Below are 22,271 nucleotides of genomic sequence, written 5' to 3'. Positions count from 1 at the left end.
ACGTGAGGATTTAACTAGTGAGTTACATAACATTGAATCGAAATGTCAAAACGTCTGTAATGACGTAAAAACACAAATTTGTGAGCATTTTCAACCTATTTTTTCGCGGCATGAAAATGCATTACAGAATCACGAAGCAGCCATAAAAGAACTGCAAACTATTGTTCATGAAAATCCTGAGACCTTGCAAGCTAAATTTGACTCAGTTGCATCTACCGATTCGGTTACGCAACTTGCAAAAACTCAGGAAAACTTAAAGGACACAGTAGATTCGATTTCAACACAAATGGACACTCTGAAACTTGGTTCAGAAAAACACATTGAGGAAATGTGTTCACTATCGGAGAAAGTAGCCGAACTTTCAGATCAGTTCACTAACTTATCTACGAAGGTAGATGATAATCTGAATGACACAAAACCGGTAGTCTTTAATGACACAGAAGAGTGCGAACAAATTAGGAAATTCAAACAAAATCAGAATCAAATTAATACACAACACCAAAGAGAAATCCGGGAAGTACAAGATCAGCTGACTCAGGTAATACAAGAATTACGTATTTCAGAGGCCACTCGCGCTCCAATACGGGAAGAGGGCTTAAAAATACGGAACAACCACAAAATAATAACACAGGACACTTCGGAAATTATGAAAGAAATTGGCAATGTGCACCGAATTTTGAGATTGAACCGCCGACACGACGTAACAATGACCGACATGCGACTCGCCGACAGGATGATTTTGACTATAAGCTGTTCACTACTATACGTAAATTCAAAACGTTTAAGAATTCTGGCAACGACATTCATCCACAAGCGTGGCTCCATCAATTCTCTCATTGTTTTCCTCCCAACTGGTCATTAGAGCACAGGTTAGAATTTATGTGTGGCTACTTAGAGAATGAACCAGCTGTAACAATGCGATCGGTCATTCACAATTGCCACAATGAAGGAGATTTTTATCATGCCTTCCTCTCAGCATATTGGTCTCAAGCTACACAAGACCGAGTAAAACATAGCATCATAATGATGAAACATTTCGAACAATCTGAATTTTCCAGTCTTGTGAAATATTTTGAAGACATGTTGCACAAGAATCAGTACCTGACAAACCCATACAGCCCCTCAGAACTCATCCGCATTTGCTTAATCAAATTACCTGAACATTTACGACATATTATTTTAGCAGGACGTTGCAAAGAAGACATTGAGGCTTTTCAGGGACTGTTACAAGAACTGGAAATTGACACTGACAATCAGGGAACGCGGAAACAGGAGCACAACAATTACAGGTCACATCCGTCACAATTCCGCCATGACAGAAATAATAACTGGACACGACAAGGCTATTCTCACAACACATATCGTGACCAAAACAGACACCACCCGTATGACAACCGTTGGCAGAGTAGTAATAATTACAGGGAAAGATCACCTCTCCGCGGTAGTGACTATCACAGAGACAATCAGAGAAACAGACAATTTATGAACCAAAATAATTATTATCAAGGGAGACAGAATAACTTTAGACGCAACGGTCCAGCGCGCAGTTACGATTCAGGGAAAAATTCTCCACCACGTGACCAACAAGAAAGAAATTATGAAATCTACCGACATGACGACAGACGAGATAATCATAACGACAGACCGAATTTCATCAGAACTGGCGGGATTCAAACAGAGCAGGGCACTTTCGACAACGTGAATTTGTAGAAGTTTGGTCTCCTAATCCCAATAATGGCGCGCGCCAACAAAGAAACAGACAATGGCTTGCACCGCAGGCAGCCACCTGCGCCGGCTGGCTCAGGAAAAAAATAGCATACACGCTAACCTTGAGAAAAATTTTAGCATTCCTTACCGACGTATACCACATGATAATTGCGTTGAAGTTGAAACTCTGCGTACTAGGAAGAGTAAAGGTTTACACCACATTTCACATGTAAAACCATTTATTGAGAGATAATCTGCTTAGTCTTTGGTATAAAACTTTTCACTTCACATTTCTAGTATGCTTTGTCAGACTTAAGAAACTGTTAACATGCAACAATGTTTGAAGTTAAATATCCAGTCTAGAACCTAGGGAACATTTTAAAACAGAAACTACGAATGCATTGTTATAGTGAACAGACGTCACAGTGTTATTGTGTGTGTACATTCTTGCTTTTTAGTTGCACGATTATGTAACGACTATAAGGCTTACATACTTAGAACATATACTGGTACTGCTAATGAGATTTTAATGCAACATTTTGGTTTACTTGAAAATATATTCTGGATTTAAAGTAATTTCAGTGAGATACCAGATGACATAGTGGTTAGTTTATGTGACAGCTACACGATTATATCACGTCGCTACTAATGAGTGACACAATTTATATTATTGCTTTTGCGCTGTATCTGTTTTATATCTGCACAGTTTTTCTGAATTATTCTGTAAAGTAAAACATGTTTTAGTAGTAACTTTTGTGGTATAGCTACAATGAGACTGCCTTTTCCGTAGCACAACAATACGTTACAGCACAGTACTTTCCTCATCATGGCAACAAGCGTAATAACTAAGATATCTATACGCAAAGCATTTCACTTTTGTTTATCATGAGGTAAGTACATTGGCTTCTGCAGAACTTAGCTTTTGGAGGACGACAACTACGACACTTCCACAGAGATTATGTTACAACAAGACGCACAGTTTAGCGCTACAGTACATGTATTTGAGTGATTAATTTTATACTTAAAACATTTATTTTTAAAAGTTTTTGAATTACAAAGAAAGTTTTCAGTGATACATTTCATTCCATTGCTGTAATCTGTAACACCTGAGGGTATAATTACATTAATCCTCAGGGGGATACACGCTTACTTTGTGTACCATGTGTTTGGCAAGCACAAGGAGCCCTAGCTAATATGGTATTTGCTTATACAACTTTATACATCGGTATTATCTTTCTCTTACACAGAATTACACAGCTATCTGATCATTTAACAGAGAAAGAAATTTTTTTTTACTACGTCAGTGACAGATGTTTATGTAATTACACAGTTGGATAACTTCACACTTATGAAATTGTATTTTGTCTGTACTTTGTGAAATGCTCATATTTTTCGGAACCATTGTGATACTATGAGAGCTTTGAATGATGTATTTGGTATGGGATTATGATTTTTAAAGTACATTGGAAGTACATGACACTTTTGAAACGAGCAGAGAATTTTTTGTAGGTTTAAAATATTCAGAAAGCTACGACGATTTTGAGAAGTGATTGATCTGTTATGATGTTATTATTATGACGATGATGTCTATTATGCTGTTGAGGTATGTTTATGATCAATAAGCTGATGCTATATGAGTATTTTGAGTATGCTATGTATCTGTTATCATGAAATATTGAAGAAGTGTCGACGAATAAGGTAAGGAATAATGAGTAGTGGTTAGGGACTCTGGGTTGTGAAAAAGGTTGTTGGAAACCGAGAATCGTACTTTAAGAGGTATGAAATGTGTGTAAATGCGTGAATGTATCACAATGCTGACGAAAACTTTTTGAACACTGTTATATTCGTAAGATTTTGTTTCTACAGATTTGTAACGCAAATTCTTAACCTGTGAATTTTTTTATATGAGACTGTCACTGTAGCGGAAACTGGTGTCGTAAATATTTCGGTAAGAAAGTTAAGTGACCACCTGCACGTAATGCGTCGTGAGCGGACAGGTGTGCCAGCCGCCTTGAGAAAAAGCCATTAGGTGGTAGAAAAAAAAAAGGGGAGGCCATTATCCTCGCTATTGACGTTCCTTTGTAGAAAGCATCGCAAATATTACACGCTCATTACCTGAAAACATTTGGTTACTCGTACTTTGTGCTAATTACTGAAATGCTTATGAATTGATGGGAAATATTCGTACATCTGCACACCTGATTATGACAAGTGTCTTTCTACGAGAGTTGAGAGCTACTAACTTATGAAATGTCACATGACTACTGAATGATATTTTTATGCTTCGCTTTTCATAGTTGCTTATTTCATTTGATATCTGGTTTCCAGCTGTGTTGCAGCATTGCTTTTATAAAATGAAATGCATTTGCTAATGTGAACACTTTCTGTCAACAGATCTATTAAATAATTATTTTATGATCCACATTCTTTTAAAAAAAAGGAGCACTTGGAAAGGAAAGAACAATAAGAAGGGACTAGTAACAGTAACTGGACACATAATTTTCTTTTCAAGTACATGGTAATATTTTTTTTACAATAAGTTGTTGTGGTGCACCACTTTAATTACATAGACATTAAGGTGTGAATATACATTTCCCTTGTCTGCATTGTTGTCTTTAGTGTACTATTTTTCCTGCTTGAGCTATGTCATGTTTAGATATATGTTTTTTTTATTTGCTGCTGCTGTTTGTCAGGCATAATGTTACTGAATGTGACTTTGTATTGCGCCGTTAAGCCAGTTTACTACACATTTATTTTTCTTGTTTGCTGCACAGTGCCTTACATTAGTTGTAATATTGCAATTGCTTTGCCTATTTAAATTTTTTGTCATTGATGTTTGTGTTAATTGTTTTGTGCTGCTGCATTGCCTCGTCCCTTAGTTTAGCATCTGAGCTCAGTAGATTTAAGTTAGCTTAAGAGGGGGTAGACTATATAAGAGAATGAGTTGCGATGAATTGGAAGAAATGCATTGAGAAGTTAAACGAAAAAAGTACAGAAAGCAGGTATAGATAGTACTTTTGGGAATAATGATGAACAAAGGGAGATCTCCATGCAAAATACTGCAGTAAAACAAACCCTGTCCTTTCCTTTGGTGTCATCCCTCTATATGTTTGTGTACTCTTGTGTATTTGTGTTTTTCCTGTCTTTATGTGTTTATCTGATAAGAATTGTAGAATTTTTCTAGTACTAAGCTACATTCACTATGATGAGGAATACTGTTATCCTCAAATATAATTGGCATTAATAATATGTGATTTACCTTATAAATATGCTTACACATTATTTATTCTGTTTTGTTTTAATGCTCATGTGTGAAATTGATGTTTTGAAAGTTATTCTGATCTTTTATGTATGTACTTATGTCATAATTATTGTAACACTGATGTATACGTTTATTTCTATTCTTTTGTAAAGCCTGTGTTACTACAAATGTTATCTGTATTATTATGTTTCAATGATGTTTTCTGTATCTTTGTAATTGTATTCTCATGTTATAAAATTGTACTTGACACCAGTTCATCAAATTAAGTAACTTGTGAGTTACATTTCACTGCACACGTTTCTGTTGGTCTTAGTATATGGACAATATGTGAGAAGTTGGGACCGTTAGTGTTTGCACGTGTGTTACTAATTCAGCAAGGGACTGGATAACAGCATTGCTGGTTCTAAGGACAATTCCAAAAACTTTGTGAGTGCACAAGTGGTGGTTTATGGACTTGCTATATTCTCCGCAAGACTCTTCGATGGTGAATGTGCACCTGCACAACCGCAACAGATGGCTGCTGGACATTTCTACAAGGACTACAGTGGGTCTCCACCTCTGGTGGCCCACCAATACCATTATCTCTACAAGGACTACAGTGGGTCTGCATCTTTGATGGCCCACCAATACCATTAGTTCTACCAGGACTACAGTGGGTCTACACCTTTGCTGACTCACCAGTACCATTATTTCTGCAAGGACTGCAGTGGGTCTGCGCCTCTGATGGCCCACTAATACCGTAATCTCTACCAGGACTGCAGTGGGTCTACTCTGTGATGACCTACCTACCAATGTTCTTCAAAACGTCGAATGACTCTGCTGTGGGTTTGCTATGTTGTGGCCCATTACCTGTCAGCATGTCAAGAGTCAGCACTGTCTTTCTGATGGAAGGACACTACTTCTTCAAGACTGCATGGAAATCCAGTACTTCTGTGTGCATTCTCTTTTACTGTTCAGACTTTGAAAAAAAAGAAAAACACTGTAATTTTACTGTGATGAATCAGGACTGTCTTTATAGACTGTGAGAAAATTTTAGCTTTTGACCAACATTGTATCAATAAGTGTTTGCATTTGATTTCTTTGTTATTGTAATTATGAAAAAATTTTTCAAATCTGTATTGGCCACAAACCAATTTGTAAAATTTTTTGTGGGGAGCATGGGGGCTATGTAAGTAGGCTGTTTAGGTTCTTATATTGGTAACGCCACGTAGCGCTCTGAAAATCACTGGCTAAGCTGTGTGCAGTCTGTGGCTGCTTTGCATTGTTGTAATACTCGCCATTGTAGTGTTGGGCAGCGGCAGCTGGATGTGAACAGCGCGTAGCGTTGCGCAGTTGGAGGTGAGCCGCCAGCAGTGGTGGATGTGGGGAGAGAGATGGCGGAGTTTTGTAATTTGTCATGAACTGCTATATTTATATATTATGATATCAAGATAAATACATTGTTCATTCTCTATTAATATCTTTTATTTGCTAACTATCCCTATCAGTAGTTAGTGCCTTCAGTAGTTTGAATCTTTTATTTAGCTGGCAGTAGTGGCGCTCGCTGTATTGCAGTGGTTCGAGTAATGAAGATTTTTGTGAGGTAAGTGATTTCTGGAAGGTATAGTTTGATGTTAGTCAGGGCCATTCTTTTGTAGGGATTCTTGAAATTCAGATTGCGTTGCGCTAAAAATATTGTGTGTCAGGTTAAGCACAGTCGTGTATAATTGTAAAAAGGGGACGTTTCAGTATGCCTCTGCAGCTATTGAAATTTTTAGTCGATCTGTGAACGAAAGGGGAGTGTGTTACACTAAGTCTTAGGTGATAGAGACTCAAAAGCATATAGCAGTGTGGTAGCCGCTCAGCCTTATGGTGAGAAGATTATCACAAAACTGGAATGTGTTGGTCATGTCCAGAAGAGCATGGGCACCAGGTTGAGGAAGTTGAAACAAAGTTTGAGAGACAAGAAACTTTCTGAAGTTAAAACCATAAGAGGCAGGCTGACAGACAGCAGCATTATGGGACGGCCATTACAAATAATACTGAGGATTTGTTGAAAATGAAGCAGGCAGTATGGGTTACCTTCTTCCACAGACTGTCAACTGATGAAAAACCAGTACACCACCTTTGCCCTCCTGTACCTTATTCATGGTGCAATTACCGCAATGCGCAGTACTCAAAAAGTTCATACAGCCATAAAAATTCCATCCCAGCAGCGGTCAAGGATATAATAAAACCTATGTACAGAGACCTGGCAAATGCTGAATTGCTGAAAAAGTGTTTGCATTGTCAGACTCAGAATCCCAATGAGTGGTTCAGTAATCTTATAAGGACTCGCTTACCAAAAATGTTTTTGATGGAATGAAGACACTAAAGTGGCGGGGGGGGGGTCAGTGATACTGTTATTACTTTTAATGATGGCAACATTGAGAGGGTGAAAGTGCTAAAGCATATGGGAATTAATCCTGGAGCAAATTGCATTAGAGAACTTGAACGGATGGACAAGGTTCGCACTGATAAAGTAGAGTATGCAGCACAGTTGGTCACTAAGGAGTCCAGAAAGAAGAAAAGAAGAAAAAACTTGGAAAAAGATCAAGAGGATGATATACAGTATGGTGCAGGGTGATTCTGAGTGACTAAAAATAAAAAAATTAAGCATATATTAAGTGAGTTACAGTCTCTTGAAACTTCAGAAGCCGTTCCTGAAAATTAACACTTTCGGTTGCATTTTTCCCTAAATCTCAGAAACCACTTTGAGTAGAGTATTCACATTTTCAGGGAGTAATAACATACGAGGGTCACTCCAAAAGAAATGGTTCAAATGGCTCGGAGCACTATGGGACTTAACTGCCGAGATCATCAGTCCCCTAGAACTTAAACCTAACTATCCTAAGGACATCACACACATCCATGCCCGAGGCAGCCCAAAAGAAATGCACACTATTTTTGTAAAAATACAGTTTTCATTCTGCATGTGTGAAAGTTTTACAGTGTGTAGATACATCCTTCCCACTTGTTGTCAAATTTAGTTCAACCTGATCCCGTGAGTAGCATGTCTGCTGCACTTGACGTTCGTCAGAAGCAAAATGCTGTCATAGAATTCCTGTGCTGTGAAAACGAGACAGTGGGAAACATCCACAAGAGGTTGAAAAAGGTGTACGAAGATGCTGCTGTCGGTCGCAGTACAGTTAGTCGGTCGGCAAGAAGGTTACGTGATGAAAGGGGGCTCGGCAATATTGAGGATTGTCCTCGCAGTGGCAGGCCTCGTTCTGCACACACTCCAGACAATGTGCAGAGAGTTAACGAATTGGTGACTGCTGACAGACGCATCACAGTGAACGAATTGTCACGCAACATTAGGATAGGGGAAGGAAGTGTTTGCAGAATACTGAAAGTGTTGGCGTTGAAAAAAGGTTTGTGCCAGGTGGGTTCCCAGGATGTTGATAGTGGCTCACAAAGAAACGAGGAAAACGGTATGCAGCGAACTTTTGGAACAGTACGAGAATGGTGTAGATGAATTTCTTGGAAGAATTGTGACAGGTGATGAAACATGGATCCATCATTTTTCACCAGAGACCAAGAGGCAATCAATGGAGTGGCATCATGCAAATTCACCCATGGAAAAAATTCAAAGCCATACCTTCTGCTGGAAAAGTTATGGCTACGGTGTTTTTCGATTCCGAAGGACTCTTGCTTGTGGACATCATGCCAAGTGGAAGCGCCATAAATTCTGATGCATATGTGACGACACTGAAAAAATTTCTAGCTCGACTGAGTCGTGTTCGACCACATCGGCAAAAGCAGGATGTTTTGCTGTTGCACGACATGGAACGGCCACATGTCAGCCAAATACCATGGAAGCGATCACAAAACTCGGATGGACAACACTGAAACACCCGCTTTACAGTCATGACCTGGCTCCATGTGACTATCATCTCTTTGGGAAACTGAAAGACTCTCTTCGTGGAACAAGGTTTGAAGATGATGACTCCCTTGTGCGCGCTGCCAAATAGTGGCTCCAACAGGTTGGTCCAGAATTTTACCGCGCGGGTATACAGGCGCTGGTTCCAAGATTGGTCAAGGCAGTTGAGAGGGATGGAAATTATGTGGAGAAATGAAAATATTGTTCCTAAAGGATGTACCTACACCCTGTAAAACTTCCAAACATGTAGAATAAAAGATTGATTTTAAAAAAATAGTGTGCATTTCTTTTGGAGTGACCCTCGTACATATCCTGAGTCTACTGCACTAAAAGAAGAATATAATGTTATGTATAATTAAAATTATTTCGGATAACGTACAAAAAAGTACACAACATTTTAACCGTGTGATTAAAAAATTTTATTTCTGTAAGCAGTGCCTGAAATGCAATTATTGTAGTTCAGTAGACTCAGAACATACAGTTTAATGTCCTGTAAAAGTTTCATGTCAATGGTTACAGTGGTTCTTGAAATACAGGGAAGCCGAGTCATTAAATTTAACATCGTCGGGATAGTGCTTCCCAACTCCCCTTACGTTCTGTCGCGGCCGGGAGGCGCTCTGGAAGTCACGGGCGGTTGAGCGGTGTGTTTGACAGCGACTAGGGTAAACGCCGTGACGTCTTGGCTGACAATATGCTTGGATTGCTGCTATAAGTTGGCGTTTTCGGTCACTGTGGGTTTGGTGGGATTGAGTGTCGCCTGAGGACGTGAAGATTGCTCCTTGAAAAAGCTATCGCTGCGCGATGCACGTAACCCGACTTGTTCTCAGCATTTGAATTTGCAAGAAGCCTGTGTCCACTGTAGTGCCGGGTTTGGTTCCTGTCTGCCAGTTTTAAGAACCGGGTGCAGGGGCATCTGGCGGATAGCATCTGTTGGTTCATGATTCTTAGCGAACTCACCATAACACCTACTTGATGGCACTTGATGGCACTTGATGGCAGCCCTTGATCGGGAATTTGTCAACTAGCTCTTCGATCTGCGAGAAAGTATGGTGGCAGCTCTAACTCGCCATCCTGGTTATCCATCGTGACACGTAAACACCTTCTTTACGGATACTTCAAATGATCTCACTCAAGTCACGTTTCTTTGAATGTGTGTGACTAAACTAGTGGTGCTACGACTGTTTGAATAAGTTTGGTCGCACCTATAATAAAAATTTGTTTAAAAAATGTTTATTTTGTAATCAGGTGCTTCATGCGCAACGTTCGCCTCTTTCAAATGTATTTATAGTGTCTGCTTGTGTTGTGAATCCAAATTGTTAATTAGTGGTTCATGGTTCGTATGTTAGATGATAGTTTGATGTATCTGTTGTTTATATTGTGGGTGCAGCTAAAGGGGCCTGGGTACGCTAGACGCTTTTACTGAGACTGTCAGTCTCTCTAGTGGCGTTCGCCATCCACACTTAAATGAAGAATGAAGTATTGTTAAGCTCTGCAACTCCCGCTTATGTCGTACTTTGGACTTAAAGTTGTCAGGTTTCTCCGCCTGCTTGGAACCAGCGGTCTTCCTTCTATCTGCGTACAGTCACGTGGTAGTAGACGTCTGATATTAATGACATGTTAGCTATCTTCAATGTGTTTTTGAAATTTGTGATGTCGTATACGCAAGTTAATTTTATAGTCCTGTGACCTGAGTAGACCCTGTGGTAAGAATCTATCAGTCTTTTCAAACTTAACTGTTGTGCTCAACAAATTTTTTTTTTAAATTTTACTTAGTTATTCTGAAAGTAATGCAATATATACCAACAGCTGTGTTATCGAAATTAATTTGACTAATTCTGGCGGTAGCTGCTCAGATTATCTTGTATAATTTTCTGTGTTTCAATAAATTGGTTTCTGTTTTTAGTAAGTACGATAGTTAATTTGTGACCCAATATCCTTCCACTCAACACCATCTCCCTACCACATTGAAACATCCCAATATTTCCAGACTTTTCATTTAAAGTAGCGTTTAGTTTCCCCTCTTGCCATTCCATTATTCACACTCTATCGAATTCTCGTTCGGGACAACGGTTTCTATATTAGAACACCACTGGTAAGGATATCAGTAGCCACGCAGATTTTTATGAAGAAAAAAAGAGTACCTTTCTCACGGATGACGGTGAACTCAAAACGAGGAGATGGATATCTTTGAAGAAGAGATGATTAAAAATTAATGTCAGCAATACTGTTTTATTACACCCAACTCGATTACAAAAGCTATGGATGGAAGATAAAAATGATCGCTGGTGCAATATTATTCTACTGCAACATTGAGGAGATTTGGAATTGTTAGCAAAGTATCATATAAGTAAAGAGATAGTCCCATTAGTGAGCACAGAGTCAGAGAATGTCCTGTCACCATCCATTGATATTGTATGAGGGGCTTTGCGCTAAAGGAAAGAGTTGGTATGAAACTGTGCAAATTAATCAGCTATAGGGTCGCTACCAAACAATTCTATTTGGTTAATTACTGAAATATATTAGCATTTATTTGCATCTAATAAAAATGGAATGTGGTTACCTCCAGTCAAATAAGGGAAACGAATAGTTAATGATCAGTCCAATACGTGCCTCTTTTACTTCAATCCACACACTTTACACCTGCATTGATTCGAGGATCCGGCTTTCCATAGTCCGACTTCCCAATACCACTTGTCGTTGCTCACGTAAACACTCAATATCGATTCTGGAAACGTGGGAGTGATTGCCGGGTTATAGCTTCCAATATCGATTTTCAGTCCATGTCAGAGTTGACATATGAGTCGCGACTGGGTTGGCTGTCAGCTAATCAGTTTTTAAAATATTGGTTAATGCGAAAATTGTCTGCTGTTATTCTACTTCTTTTTTTCAGTAATCAGACCTCTGACTCCTTTGATGCATCCCTCCACGAATTTCTCTCCTGTATCAATCTTTTCATCTCAAAGTAGCACTTGTAACATACTTCCTCGATTATTCGCTGGATGCATTCCAATCTCTGTCTTCCTCTACAGTTTTTGCCCTCTACAGCTCGCTCTAGTACCATGGAAGTTACTGTCCGATGTCTTGGAAGACGTCCTATATCCTGTCCCTTATTCTTATCATTCTTTTCCATATACTCCTTTCCTCGCTGATTCGGCAGAGAACTTCCTTATTTCGTACCTTATGAGTCCGCCTGATTTTCAACATTCGTCTGTAGAACCACATCTCAAATGTTTCGATTCTCTTCCGTTCCGGTTTTCCCATAGTCCATGTCTCACTACCATACAATGCTGTGCTCCAAACATACATTCTCAGTAATTTCCTCCGCAAGTTAACACTCATGTTTGATACTAGAAGACTTCCCTTAGCTAGGAATGCCCTTTTTCCGGTGCTAGTTTTTTTTATGTCCTCCTTTCTCCGTCCCTCAGCTGCTATTTTGCTGTTTACGTAGCAGAATTCCTTAACTTCATCTACGAGGGCTGTTCAATAATGAACGATCATAATTTTTTTACAACATGCCTTTACTCATCCTCATAATTTTGATGGTCCTTCTCAATGTAGTCTCCCATGAATGCGATGCAGTTGTCCCAGCGTTTCTGCCAGTCTTCAAATACATGCTGGAAACCATTTTTTGAGAGGTCCTACAAATCGCCTCCGGAGCCTTCACCACTACTTCTGATGAGTCATATGGGGCTTCCTGTAGTATTGTCCAGTTACTGACGTGTGTACAGGTAGGTACAAGATGCTGATAAACCATTCCATGAATATCAAAGAATGAGATGACCATAACTTTCCCAGCAGAAGCAACCACTTTTGTTTTTTTTGGGGGTTGGTGATGAAGGATATTTCCACACTGAGCTTTGCTGTTTTCTCTCAGGATCAAAATGATGTAGCCAAGTTTCTTCAGGAGTGATTACATTTGGAAGAAACTCCAGATCTTCTTCTATCTTCAACTTTAACTGCATGCAGACCTGCACGCGAATGTGGTTTTGTTCTGGAATCGACAGCCTTGCAACCCATCGCGCACAAACACGTGTCATGTGTAATTTTTCTGTCACCAACACGTGGGTGGCACCCAATGAAATGTTCAGTATTTCAGAAAGTGATGTTAAGGTAATTCGTCGATCCTCTCTCACAGTGACAGCAGCAGTGTTGATGTTTTCTTCTGTAAGAGCAGTAACTGGAGCACTGGGTCCACCTTCCTTTGAAATTGATTGTCTCCCCTCTTTAAACATTTTAACCTCCTTCGAGATATACTGTAGGGAAGAACAGACTCTTCATAGGCCTTCTGTAAGTCTCAGCTGAAGCTTTGTTGAGACGAAAACAGAATTTCAAAGCCACATATTGTTCCTCGCTTGTTACCTCAATTGCATCGATAGGCGATACTAGACTTGGCCACTGTTTCTATGTTTCGATACAGTGTATCGATACCTGGAACTGTTTCAGTGTTTCGGAACGGCTATGGTTCACTGTTTCGAAACAGTGGTGTTTCATTCCGCCCCTGTCTCGGATCTCGAGCCAGACACAGAAACTGTATCGTTGCTTCAAAATAAGACTGTTTCAGTCCACCTGTGCCTGGAACGGACTAATTGTATCGAAACAGTGATGTTTCATTCCGCTCTGTGTCGGACGAGATTCGGGCTCGGCACAGGTACTGAGACACAACATACCACTTCATGAAACACTTTCAAGAGTGTCGAAATCTTTTGACAAGCAATAGCGTGAAGCTTAAGATATCCGAAAATAAAGCTTCGTTTCTAGCTGACTGTTCTATTCCGAAATGGCGTAACATCTGCTTTATAAACATTAACCAAACAACAAAACAATGCATACTATTCACATTCAAAATAATAAATATGTGGAAATCATTCAGTTAAATTACACTTTTTTTATAACATACGCTTCTCTGGTCATGTACAGAAATCATATTAAGAAACGCAAGTAAGACTACAACATTTTAAATAAAAAAAGACGTAGAGTGACAGTTATTAGACGTGTACATAAATTTGATGTAGGTATAATTGCAAGCAATCTGTTTGATGATGATTATGATGATTATTAGTGTTTTAGGGCGCACAACAGCGAGGAATCTGTTTGACATATCACTGATAGTGTAATGGTGAACGGGAAGCATCGTAAATTTATAGTAACGGTTCGAAACACCTTGAAGCACAAAAATTTTTTTCTGTTATATTTTGTTATTTATTCGAATTATTTGATGTTATTTGTGAGTCTATAGTCACTGTGTCTATTATCCACAATGATTCCCTTTGTGTGCATGGAAATTAGTAGGATAGGTATATTAGCCATACTAATGGAATGTGGGAATCCCAGTAGCATATCCGTTGTTTCTGCAGTTTGCTCCCACCTCTAGTTCCGTTCGTGGTGGTTCTTCTGTCTTCAGCTATGGCTGTCCTCAGCCAATTGAAAAGTATGAAAGTCACACGACACGAAAGCAGCGCATTTGCTGAAGGAAATACGAAACTGCCAAGACGCCTAAGTGATAGTTTCATACTTTCTACGATATGATTAGCGCTCTCGCACCTCATTTATGTTTATGTGGACATACTTATACAGTAGACATTCAAGATGATAAAATGTGTAGATTTATTAGATTACAAAACACAAACTGTTTCACTGTTTCGAAACAGTGTATCGAAACATTACATCGTACTGTTTCATTAGTTTCGAAACAGTTACGTGTTTTAGTTTGCCCATCTCTAGGTGATACTGAAAATATCTGACCTTGCTTGCCTCTCACAGGCGGGAACCAGGAGTCCCAACAATGAAACTATTACGGCGTGTTTGTTGCAAAATGTTCAAATGTGTGTGACTTTGTAAGGGACCAGACTGCTGAGGTCATCGGTCCCTAGTCTTAAACACTACTTTAACTAACCTATGCTAAGAACAACACACACACCCATGCCCGAGGGAGGACTCGAACCTCCGGCGGGAGGGGCCGCGCGGTCAGTGACATGGCGCCTCTAACCTCGCGGCCACTCCACGCGGCGCGTTTGTTGCACATTAAGCTTACAGAATATCGTAAGATTAAATTTTAGGGCGAGAAATTATGACCATTAAAAAAACTATGATCGTTCTTTATTCAACAGCCCTAGTACTCTGTGATCACCAACGCTAATGTTAAGATTCTCGCTGCTCTCATTTCTCCTACTCCTCGCTACTTTCGTATTTCTTTGTTTTTTTTTTCTCAATCCATATTCTGCACTCATAAGGCTTTTCATTTCGCTCAACGGATCCTGTAATTCTTCTTCACTTTCGCCGAGGATAGCAAAGTCATTGGCGAATCTTTTCATTGTTATCCGTTTACCTATGATTTTATTACCACTCTTAAACCTTTCCTTTATTTCCGTCATTGCTTCTTTGGTGTATATATTGAACAGTACGAGCGAAAGACTACATTCATGCCTCACACCCTTTTAAATCCGAGCACTTCTTTCTAGGTCTTCCACTCTTATCGTTCCCACTTGGTTCTTGTGCATATTGCACATTACCCGTCTTTCCCTGTAAGTTACCCTATTTTTCTCAGAATTTCGTAGATCTTAAACCATTTCACATTGTCAAACTCTTTTTACATGCCGACAAATTCCATAAATGTGTCTTGATTTTTCTTCAGTCTTGGATTCCCAAAAGGATTGCCAGGTAACGGACCCCAATTCATGCGAACGGATTTCGAACGATTCTACGCTTCAAACAGCATCAAACATCTATTGAACCGATGCGTTCTGTGACGATGGGCTTTCGCAAGACACTCAACGAAGGGGTGTCCCTACGTTACCAAGCTTAACGGCTGAGATCACGTCAGACACTCATCTACAGTCTGGACACAATCCGAACACCACTGAAATGATAGCCAGACACCCTGCTCCGGCGTGACCCAGTTTCAGCGACTCAAATAATCTCAATTACGCCAACAACAAGCGCATATATGACGAAGCTTAGGAAAATAAAGAGAATCCAAGTACTCTGCACTTAGCAAAGGTTGATGAAGTATTCTGATTCTATCAATCGAAAGAAAAAAACTACAGTAGACGGGCGTGTGTGTGTGTGTTGTCCTTAGCATAAGTTGCTTTAAGTTAGTTAAGGTAGTGTGTAAGTCTAGGGACCGATGACCCCAGCAGTTTGGTTCCTTAGGAATTCACACACACATTTATGCTGCGTACGTAAATAAGTTCATGAAGTTTACAGGAACGTAATATGTTTGATTTGGTTTGCTTTACTGTTGTGTATTTCCTCATGCAACTATAAATCATCTTGCAGGTCTCAGGAACCGTTTTAGAAAATAATTGTGGGGATACAACTACACTAAATTTGGGGTCCTCGTAACTTTATCCAGTGATTGGAAATCATAATGTAGCTAACGTCCCTCCTCTAAACTAACAGCTTCTCTTATGACTATATGTTTTTCGTCAAATTTGGTTTGAGGAAGTTGGACACATCCGAAAAGAATATTTTATAGTCATTCTTAAGTAATTCCGAAAATAATCAGCTGCCAGTTTCTTAAGTAACAGAGAGTGTGGATGAATGTCTTTCTTTGTTTTGACCATTTCTCTCAACTTTCTTTGGCCTTGTTAGTTGTAAAAAGGCCAAAGCAAATCAAAACTTCTGTGTCCGTGTAACACCAAGCAGGATCTCGTAGAACACGCCCTCAATAGATGTAAGATGAACAAATCACAACCAGTGATAGGAACAGGGCGGCGCCGTAATCGCTGAGTGCAGTCAGTCGGGACGTGTCCAGTCTGGCACGAAATTAGTCGGTTGGTCGGCTGATAAATTTGTACGTCTGTAGGCCCCTTAAGGAGCTACATTTCAAAAAATAAGTTTGATCAAAGGCAACATTTGAGAGAAGTTCCTTTTTTTTCTTTACTGTGATTTTAATACCCGTATAAAAACAGGTAGGCTGGCAGCAGCACAATACGCCGCTCTTCAGCCAAAGATATTACAACGGTAAAACAGAGAAGACACATGAGTTGGAACAAAACGGCGGGGAAAAAACAATAGACACATGAACATAAAAAAGATGAAGCCGTTCACACTCGATGACAATCCACACTACAAACTGTTGACACGACGCACAAACACTGAAGATGTCGATGGCACTGGTGAATGATGGAGTGTGACGGTGAACACTAAACACGACGGCATACATGAGACACTAATGGCGATGATCCCCGGCGCGCGAATGTCCACGTAGCGTGTGTGAGTGCGGGGACCTGCCAAGAGGGGAAGAAGGGAAGGGGGGGGGGGAGAGGGGAGAGCAAAGATGCCAATGGCTGAGGAGATGGGAGGAGAAGTAGAGGGACAGGGGAGGGGAAGCCTGGGGGAGGAGTAGGGAGAAATGGAGGAGGGAGGGAAGGGGGAGAGAAGGGAGGGAGGGTGCCCAAAGGAGCAAACACAGGAAGAGGGCGGGAGGATCAAAGTTTGTAGGAAGGGTAGATGGAGGGGAGGAGGGCATCATCAGGGAGGGGGAGCTGGCGGAAGCCATCTTGGGAGAGGGTAAGGAGGGTGGAGATATGGAGACCGGGTGGGACGTGGGAAGAGAAGTTCCCTATTACATTACATCAAATATATCTGACAAATAAACTTTGTCAGAGAAATTTAATGTAATAAAGAACCCTAAAAACGCACCAAACGACCGACTGACTAATTTCGTGTGCACGTTCCTACCGACTTGACTCAGTGATTACATTGCCACAGTGACAAAAGACGAACTTCTGTCGAGCGGCTGGCACGACTGCCCTACAAACGGCACAATTTGTTGCGAGGAGTGGAAGGGGGGTCGGCTGTCGGGCTGGAAGCCTGACATTGCGACGACGAACGTTCGCCGGTCGGTCGGCCAAAAAGCCTACACACGTCCAGTTTTTCGGTCGGTCGGTCGGTTGGTGTGTGTGTTGGGGCCTTAAGCCAGCCGCCTGTTGACAAGTATGCATATAGGTGGCGCTCAGAGCGACAGCCTGTGGCCTTAAACGTAGCCGCCGCCGCACACTCCGGCAGTATAGTCTGTGGGCAGGAGCAGTGAGTGTTCAGTTTTCGTGCTTGCTGTGGTGTCCGAGCATGCAGAGATACGCGGATCGCGTTGCGCTGGTGACGGGGGCCAGCTGCGGCATAGGAGCCGCCATCACGCAGGAGCTGCTCAGGCAGGGACTCACTGTCGTTGGCTTGGCGCGGAGGGTCGACAGGGTCAAGGTCAGAGCCCATCCCGTTTCACTGTGTGTCGCCGGCCGCGCTGAGGCAGCTCGATTAAGCATTCTTTACACTTATGTGAACACACAACGAACGTGCAGAAGGGTCGAGAACACTGATATAGACGCTACGCGGTAGTGAGAAAACTGCATTTGTTCGTGCTCGGTTCGCATTAGCTCGTGTTCCGGTGCTTGTTGGCTTTTCAGCAAACCATCAAAGGAATTTCGGGAACAATCTGTTCCAGCTTTAGCTCTACAGAACTCTTTCGTCTATCTTGTCTACCTTCGTTAACATGAGTCGCATGAGCGATGGAATTGTCTGAAGAGAACGTTGCATTGAGCTATATATACGTGCATCTGAGCTCAAAAAGATCCACAGCACTCAAAGGTCCTAGTGGAAACGGGAGACGGACGTTAAATTAGCTGCTTGCAATCGTTCGGTAATGGAATTAAAAAGAAAAAAGAAAAACAAATCTCCTTGAAAGTAAATTCCGAATATCTATCTAGAGTGCTGCTTAAAATTAAAGGCCTGTTCACTCTCGTTGTATACGTTCATGGTGTCTGTAATTACAGGTTTCATGGGTTAGTGTTAGAAATTTGATAGCGTGGCGTGCTTAAGACATTTATCAGGCATCAAACTATATAGCTAATTCTAAAACATAGCCTATGTGATAGGTCGTACACATCTCACATTTCAGTAATCCTGTTTCATTGCTTGATTTTATACATATTTTAATAAAATCCTTAAAGTGCTTCGCATGAAACTGGAGGCATCAGAAAATATGGTACACTGTGTAGCAGCTACTGAAGTGCGAAACGGTCACTCGCGTTACTTTCTCCAGCTGCTAATAATCAATGTGTAAATGCTAGACGTTCTTCAGGTTATATTGGTCTTGGCGAATGGTTTTAAATTTCCTCCCCGATCAAATGAGAAGCCAGTGAAAAGGCGGTAAGAGACGTATGCAGAAATTTTTGGACTAACGCCAAAGCTGGGACTGCAATTGAGGTGCATTACCACCAGGTATTTCACGTTAACGTGCATACTGACACACCCATAAATTCTTCCTTCCCAAAGTCATTTTGCTTGCTTCGTCCAAAACAGTGCTCCTGCCGTTCAAAATGATACTGACCATTAAAGATTCGCGTCGTGACTACATCTTTGTATATAGATAAAATTATTAGCGCCAAAAAACAGAGCAGCGTTCATAGACTGTGTTGGTTGTCTCGTATCCTCTGCAGTTTGGTGTATTATCTGCAACTGCGTGGTCGGGCGCAGAGTTGTTACTGGAAATAGGCACTACTTACTTTGTTACTACAATATGCATGATACAGTGAGACACGCGAAACTATTGAAAGACATTAGTTTTGCCGGTCACCATGTTGAATGTTCAATTGCTACAGTTCGTGTTTCAGATTCATTGGATAATCGCTTTGTGTCCCGTCATTGGTGCTATTGAGGTGTTTTGTCATACGTAGGTGCTGTGATACTGCGTGAGGCTACTTCGTTTCATGTAGGGAAATATGGACTCGGAAAACCATGAAAAGCAGCAAGAAATAGAATGCGCTTAGCATGCACTGTTTTTTCGTATATATGTTAAAAATTCGGTGGAATTTGAAATTGTAGCGTTTGCATTCTGTACATGCTTTTTTAAGCATAACATACACGGAAATTTGACCTTACCTCATTCGGCTGTTGCGATAAGTTCATGCTGCAGCTGTAGCCTAAAGGCTTGTCCATTAGCAAGTGTCATCCGTAAGTAATGATGTGCTTAGACTAAAAACTTGCTCAAGTTTGTTTATGCAAGTCGCTTGGTTACTTTAGTTTTAGGAACTCGCTAAAAGTACTGGCGTGTTTTTACGTAAGTCCTAACACGAGATAGGCAAATGGAACTTCAGCGTCGTGTTTAAAAACGAAAGCAGGCGCCATTGTTGCATTATTATTGAAGAGAAGTTGTGACAAAAGTTAAGAAAATACAAATACCTGTGTAAGAAATGGATAGGCATAAATATTTATCAAGCAATTACACAAAATCAAAGCACTTTTTTCAGATTAAAAACAATGAGAACGCGTGCAAATTTCGAACGTCAAACGATACCTTGTACTACAAAATATTCGGATATAGGTCACAAAAATTGCGGTAAGCTTTCACATGGAGATCGCTTTTGAATTAGTTTTTGGGAAACAGTATTTACTGCTTTTGTTAAAAATATTAATGCTAACATTAAAAAGTTAAAATTTAATGACTTCTTTACTGTCGGTTTACTTCCTTTCCTGGTCATACAAAGTAATCGCACATTCTTGGCTGTCGGTAACCAATTATGTCTGATTCCAATGGTACATCTGTTTCGGACCATCTGTCTTTGCTTTCTCCTTCTAGACGACCTTTCCGTGCCGGTATTGAATAAGGTTCTGCAGGTCTGACACTTCCAATAAGTGGCAAATATTTGCCGCAAGATGCTTGAAACTGCTTCCATTAGCTTGCGGAAATACACTTCCTGGGGGTTTCCTCGTCAAAGAAGTTTCAGAAGTAGCTTCTAGAAATGGGCTACTGGATCTACGCCCTGTACCTCACCTAGTACGGACATCGTAGCGAGGAGGGGTGTGTTGTGCAGTTTAAAGTTATATGCAGAATCCCGTAAGGCGATGTGCGAGTAGCGACGCCGCGCAACAACTGTGATGATAGCACGCTGCTGTACTCTGGTGTTAACTAGAGGAAAAATGATGAACATGGCGTAGTGTTTATTTCCGTGTTAAATTTCCAATGAACAGAGTAAAGTCAGGGACCACTTGAAAGGAATTCTTATGAAATAGCTTCGTTAACTCCAGTTTTTTTTTTTTTTTTCGAAAAAGGGTTATTGTTATGAAGTAATTTCTGGTTAAAGAGAGGTGAAATCACAATAATTTATCTATTTTACTAGCTGTAGAGCTTAGTGGCTGTGTATATTTTAATCAGTACAGCAACCAGTCACTATTTTTTTATATAGGTTATTACGCGTATCAGGCTTTCGCCTGTCTTCAGTTAGAGTAGTTAAAATAGACAAATTAGAAAGCCAGCTACAGCATCCAATCTCCTTGATGTTCAGATTTCCACCCCTACGAATGCGGCACAGACTGGAATAGTTAGAATGGTCAAACCAGGACATTTTATTAATACGACAGCTCTGAAGCCTAAGCTTGTGAGAAATCTAACTATGGTTTCGGTTCGTTGAAATGGAGTGATGGTACGGCATTACCGGCCGGCAGACAACGTCTGGGGCCGGGCGGATGTCTGGTAAGTCTTCCTGTTCGACGCCCATTTCTGGGACGTGTGCGTCGGTGAAGCTGAGATGAAAATGCTGAGGACAATGAAAATGCCCAATCTCCGGCAGAAGGAAACTCCGAACCGGGCGGGAATAGATCCAGAGATCCTGCGATGAAGGGCTAGCGACGCTGAGCCCTAAGCACGAGATGTGGAGTTGTCGGTGTGTTGAACATAAACTTCAGGAGGAAACCTGTTCTGCTAACGTAGGTGACCAGTTACAAAAGCAAAATATGGGACACGGATTAGATATTGAAGTGAAGAAACATTTTCTAGAAACTTTCGTTAGTTCTGTACAGTATAATTCGTAGCAGATTGGTGTTAAAATTGTTTATGCTACGATGCACGTAAAGTGCCCTCCGCCACACACCGTTGGGTGGCTTGCGGAGTATAAATGCCGATCGATAGGAAATACGGAAGCGTCCGATCCCACCCGTCTGCTTTGACCCATGACGTCACAAATATGGCGGAAACAAAAACACACACACTTTCCACAAGAAGCCTAATGACACTAACAGGACAAGCGCGGGAAATGGGGTGTTCTGGGTGGCGGGCAAACTAAATATAAACAAATTTAGACGCCTTGCGTAGCTACAACGTGTAAGTGAAGACAGCCATGCATGAATACCCACCCACCTCCCCAGGGGTCGTAACCCCTGCAACCCATAGAAGATAAAGATGCTTCAGTAGCTGATTAGTGTTTTTTGTCTTTTTTTAAAAAAAATCTCACGGGATAGAACGAACAGATCAGAAAGATAAATATAATAAACTAAAACAGAAATTCGAGGAAACATAATTAAAATAAGTAATAAGTGTTTTTAAATTTTAAAAAAATCTCAAGAGATAGAACGAACAGATCAGAAAAGTAAATAAAATAAAACAGAACTGGAGACAGCCACACTCAA

General features: G+C 40.7%; 2 protein-coding genes across 4 annotated transcripts in view; both read left to right on the top strand.

Annotated features, from left to right (window-relative positions):
- The window catches only part of LOC126456997 (dehydrogenase/reductase SDR family member 11-like), a 604,547-nt gene that overhangs the window by 279,670 nt on the left and 302,606 nt on the right, over positions 1–22,271 (top strand). The gene's annotated exons all lie outside the window — the stretch shown is intronic.
- LOC126457001 (farnesol dehydrogenase-like) overlaps positions 17,916–22,271 on the top strand; it is a 222,571-nt gene continuing 218,215 nt past the window's right edge. Inside the window, exon 1 of the mRNA XM_050092968.1 lies at positions 17,916–18,071. Within this exon, the coding sequence (XP_049948925.1) occupies positions 17,940–18,071 (132 nt within the window). The 5' untranslated portion in view covers positions 17,916–17,939. The remainder of the gene's footprint in view (positions 18,072–22,271) is intronic.

Source organism: Schistocerca serialis, chromosome 2 (assembly GCF_023864345.2).
Source record: "Schistocerca serialis cubense isolate TAMUIC-IGC-003099 chromosome 2, iqSchSeri2.2, whole genome shotgun sequence".
Taxonomy (NCBI): domain Eukaryota; kingdom Metazoa; phylum Arthropoda; class Insecta; order Orthoptera; family Acrididae; genus Schistocerca; species Schistocerca serialis.
Note: the sequence above shows the minus strand (reverse complement) of the source record. Positions and strands in the feature narration are given on the sequence as shown.